This window comes from Microtus ochrogaster, linkage group LG4 (assembly GCF_000317375.1).
Source record: "Microtus ochrogaster isolate Prairie Vole_2 linkage group LG4, MicOch1.0, whole genome shotgun sequence".
Classification (NCBI taxonomy): Eukaryota; Metazoa; Chordata; class Mammalia; order Rodentia; family Cricetidae; genus Microtus; species Microtus ochrogaster.
Window position 1 is genome coordinate 8,951,799 of NC_022030.1, and position 4,134 is coordinate 8,955,932.

Below are 4,134 nucleotides of genomic sequence, written 5' to 3' on the forward strand. Positions count from 1 at the left end.
AACACACACATAGTACTATTGATACCTAGCTGCCGCCTTCTTGCGTTGATATTCTGTAGATCACCACTTGCTGGTGGAACATAAGGCTTTAGAACTATCTGAGCAAAGATCTGATAATGTAATTCTCACCTTTCAGTGCAGAGAAATGACACCAGCATTCAGAGCTTTCTTGAAGAGGCATGATAATACCATTGCTACTAAAATGCTCAGGTGAGTTTCCAGGGAGAGCACAGCTGGGCACTCAAGGACATGCCCCCTGTGACCTCCAAGTAGCAATCAGGGCACCCTACCCTATGTCCTTGTCCAGCCTGCCAGAACTGCTCCTGTACCCATCCCGGAGATTTGAAGAATATATACACCTTCTCTATGCTCTGAGACTCCATACTCCTGCAGGACATATAGACCGTGGGGATCTGACCGCTGCAATTGATCAAATCAAAAACTATAAAGGCTACATAGATCAGGTGGGTTGCTGATACGCAAGTGTGGGGACAAATGTTTCAGTGGTTTTGTGATAGTCTCATTTAAGGACCCTGAGAGGCCCTCTTTTCTGTGGGTGTCTTTACATCAACCTTTCATCCCTTTAAAGATGAGCCCATAGTCCTGTTTCACACCTTTGGAAGTGAAAGTCATCTATTCCGATCCGAACAATGTGAGACAACATTTTTGGAAAACTGTACGGCCACAGTGCCCCTGCACACTCGGTTTTAGACAGGGTCTTATGTGTTCCAGATTAGCGTGGACTTGTGTAGCCAAGGAGCCCCCTGAACTTCCAGTCCTCCTGTCTCCCTCATTGCTGGAGTGCTAGGACAGAAGACATTCCCCAATACTCCCAGGTAACATAGGGCCTGGACTCCAACCGGGGGTTCTGTGGATACTAGGCAAGCACTCTGTCACCCAGGTCACAGCCCCAGTGTCACCTTTTCTAGTGGGAAAGTATGTAAAATTTGAATTTGTATAGATAACCAAAAGAAGAGAAAAGCCAAAATGTAAAATCTTTGGCTTCCAAAGTTGTTTGTTTTTACAATCTCAAGTCACTTTAGTGACTCGGTAACCCTAGCACTCACTAGTCCCTATATACTGTGTTGGCACAGTTGATTTTTTTTTTTTGAAGAGCCTTGTTTACTTACCTTTGTTATTAAAACACTGGGTCCAGAAAATTGGTATTTTTATTAAAGAACCAAGCCCTTTGCCAGGTGTCACAAAATAGTAATAAAAATGTCATGACCTTTGTTTGCCTAATATAACCTTGTATTCTAGATAAAGGAAAACATCAAAATGAGAGAGCAGCTGACCCACGTACAGACCACCATCTCAGACTGCCCCGTACGTATGCTGATGTTTTTGCTGCATCCCACACTCATGAGTATAATCTTGTCACTGGCAAAAGGAGACAGACAGATCCCGAGGCAGCTAAATTTTGTGGCATGCTGTTACTGCAGCTTCCATGTAACATATCCATTTTATGTGCGTTATCTGCACATGCGTATGTGAGTTGTGCCCTATCCCATGGTTGGGGTCTGCAAGGTTGTATTACAGCTCCTTGTTTGGTAGTACTCTGACCATGACTCCCTGTGTGTTGAGCATGGTCATGAGTTCTACACGATCTCTGCCTGACTGATAAAAATTGTTGGTGGGAGATTTGATACACTGAACACCCCCACACTGGAACCCCTCTGTTGGCCACCTATCCCCCTGTAAACCTGTATGTTCACCTTTATCTTCTGACGCCCCTATCACCCGAGCGCCTACCATACATACCTATGCTCCATTCTTTAAGAATGTAGCTTCTTGCTATTGCTCTTTGAATTTCTTCTCTGACATTGCCATTCTTTCCTGCTTCCTTGGTTAAGTGCTTTAAAAACTAGGCTGGGGCTGTGAAGATGCCTCAGCGGGCAAGAGCTCTTGCTCTAAAGGCATGAAGACGTCAAATCTCCAGGACTCACTCACATACAAAGCCAGGCAGGCCACAGGCAGACACCTCTAACTTCACTGCTCTGAGGGGGAGACAATTGCTGGGGCCACCTTAGCTCCAGATTTACTGAGACAACAAGGCAGAACAATAGAGCGGGACAACTGTTGTTCTTTGTGGGGGGCACACACACCCCCTTTTAAATGAGATCAATCATAAACTCATTGTAATCGTGCGTGATCTCATGATCTAAGTCCCTTGGTCTCAGGCTGGAAGCTCTTTCCTTGGTGTTCCATAGCTCCATGGTCAGCCCTGTCACGTGTTCCTGTATTCATCTATTCAGAGACTGAGAGCCCCACTGTGTGTGAGCTTTGACTTGTTTTCTGCTGTCTAATGTTCAGCAGGAGCTTGGTATAAATGATGGATGAAAGTATTAACTAATTGGAGATACTTTTATGCGGTCAAATTAGAGAAGCAGGACAGAGTAGTTTTGTTCTAATTTCTATCTTCATATCTTTGTAAAGAAAGAAGTGTGGTTGATTGGACTGCAAAAGGATGATTCTTAGAACTCACAGAACTTCATCTTTGGATTTCTGTGCACACTGAGAAGGCCTGTGCCCCATGGCAAGAGCAATGCATGGGCCTACTTCTTAATCTTACTAATTAATTCATTTACCTCTTTTCTTGACAGTTCCTTTTACCGCCTCTCTAACTTTTGTTTTTTAACATTAGGAAAAGTATACATCTATGTCTATAGATATATCAATAGCTTTAATATATCAATAGCTTTAAAAAACTGACAAACTCAAATAGTTTTCATTGTCACTTCAGTTTGCTAAATGAGGCTTGTGTTTGTAAAGTAAGAAAAGACAGACTTTTCTACAATCACACTAAGTTCTAGTCAACATCTTTGTAGATGAAGACTGCTTGTTCACTTCCCAACCACCCAGACCTAAATAACACAGAAACTATATATATTAAAAAGTATTTATTTACTTATCTATCAGGTACACAGTGTTCTGCCTGTATGTATGCCTGCACACCAGAAGAGGGCACCAGGTCTCATTGAAGATGGTTGTGAGCCATAATGTGATGACTGGGAATTGAACTCAGGACCTCTGGAAGAGCAGACAGTGCTCTTAACCTCTGAGCCACCTTTCCAGTCCCCCACAGAAACTATTTTAATTACAACACTGCTTAGCCAATTAACCCAGGCTTTTTATTAACTAACTCTTACACCTTAAATTGACCCATTTCTATTGTTCTGTGTCTCACCACAAGAAAAGATACACTGGGGTGTAGAACAGTTCTGCACCAGTGGGATTTTGAATAATTGTACATCCTGCTCTTTATTTTATAGACTCTATCAGAAGCAAACAGATACCTGATTAGGATCCAAGATGTAGTTCAACTTCACTGCTATGATGAGGAAATGGATTTCCCTTTAAGGTGAGCAGCTGTTAGCCAAGGCTATGAACGCCTGCAGAGCAGTGACTGTCTCGCTCATTGCTCACCCCTGGCACTCAGTACAGGCTTGACCTCGTGTGCAGTCAAGAGAACCTTTGCACTGAGTCAAAGCCACATGCATGTGCCTGTCGGTGGTGTAGACACCTTATCATCTTGTTCGCATTTCAGCTGACTCCTTGGTAGAATAAGGACAGTGTCTGCCAAGGCTATGACTTTACAGTCGACCTTCTCAAGGTCGGTCAGTTTCCTAATGAGGTCAGATCCAAGTATTGTGGGAGCTCACACCAATATCCTGCTGAAAAGTGAGAGAATCATTTATTATCTTCAGCTAGCTGTTCAAGTTAACACTGAAAATGACTTTACTATATTTGCATAACGCTCAGAGTGCATTGGAAAGATGCCAAAGTCCATAAATTAGACTTCCTGTTGCTCTTTTAGAACAAGAATGGACAAGTTTTTCCATGAAGTCCAAAGAGTAAATATTTAGCATTTGCTGGCCAAATGAGGTCTATGGCAATGACCTTTTCTGCTGCAGCACAGAGACATCTAGACAACACAACAGTATGCTATTCATAAACAGCTGTGGCTATGTGCCAATAAAACTTTATTTCCAAAACAGGTGATAGACCATAGTTTCCTGATCACTGCTTTAGAAAATGGCCAATGTTTTCAGTATCGAGGACAAAGACAAATCATTCAATACATAGCAACCAAATGGAAAGGAGGCTCTTTTATTTCTGTGATTACTCAGCAAA

General features: G+C 42.6%; 1 protein-coding gene across 2 annotated transcripts in view; it reads left to right on the forward strand.

The window, feature by feature from the left end:
- Positions 1-4,134, forward strand: part of Ect2l (epithelial cell transforming 2 like) — an 85,492-nt gene that overhangs the window by 72,048 nt on the left and 9,310 nt on the right. For both annotated transcript variants that reach the window (XM_026786159.1, XM_026786158.1), the window contains 4 exons: positions 137-210; positions 308-464; positions 1,261-1,326; positions 3,273-3,361. In XM_026786159.1, the coding sequence (XP_026641960.1) occupies positions 137-210; positions 308-464; positions 1,261-1,326; positions 3,273-3,361 (386 nt within the window). The remainder of the gene's footprint in view (positions 1-136; positions 211-307; positions 465-1,260; positions 1,327-3,272; positions 3,362-4,134) is intronic.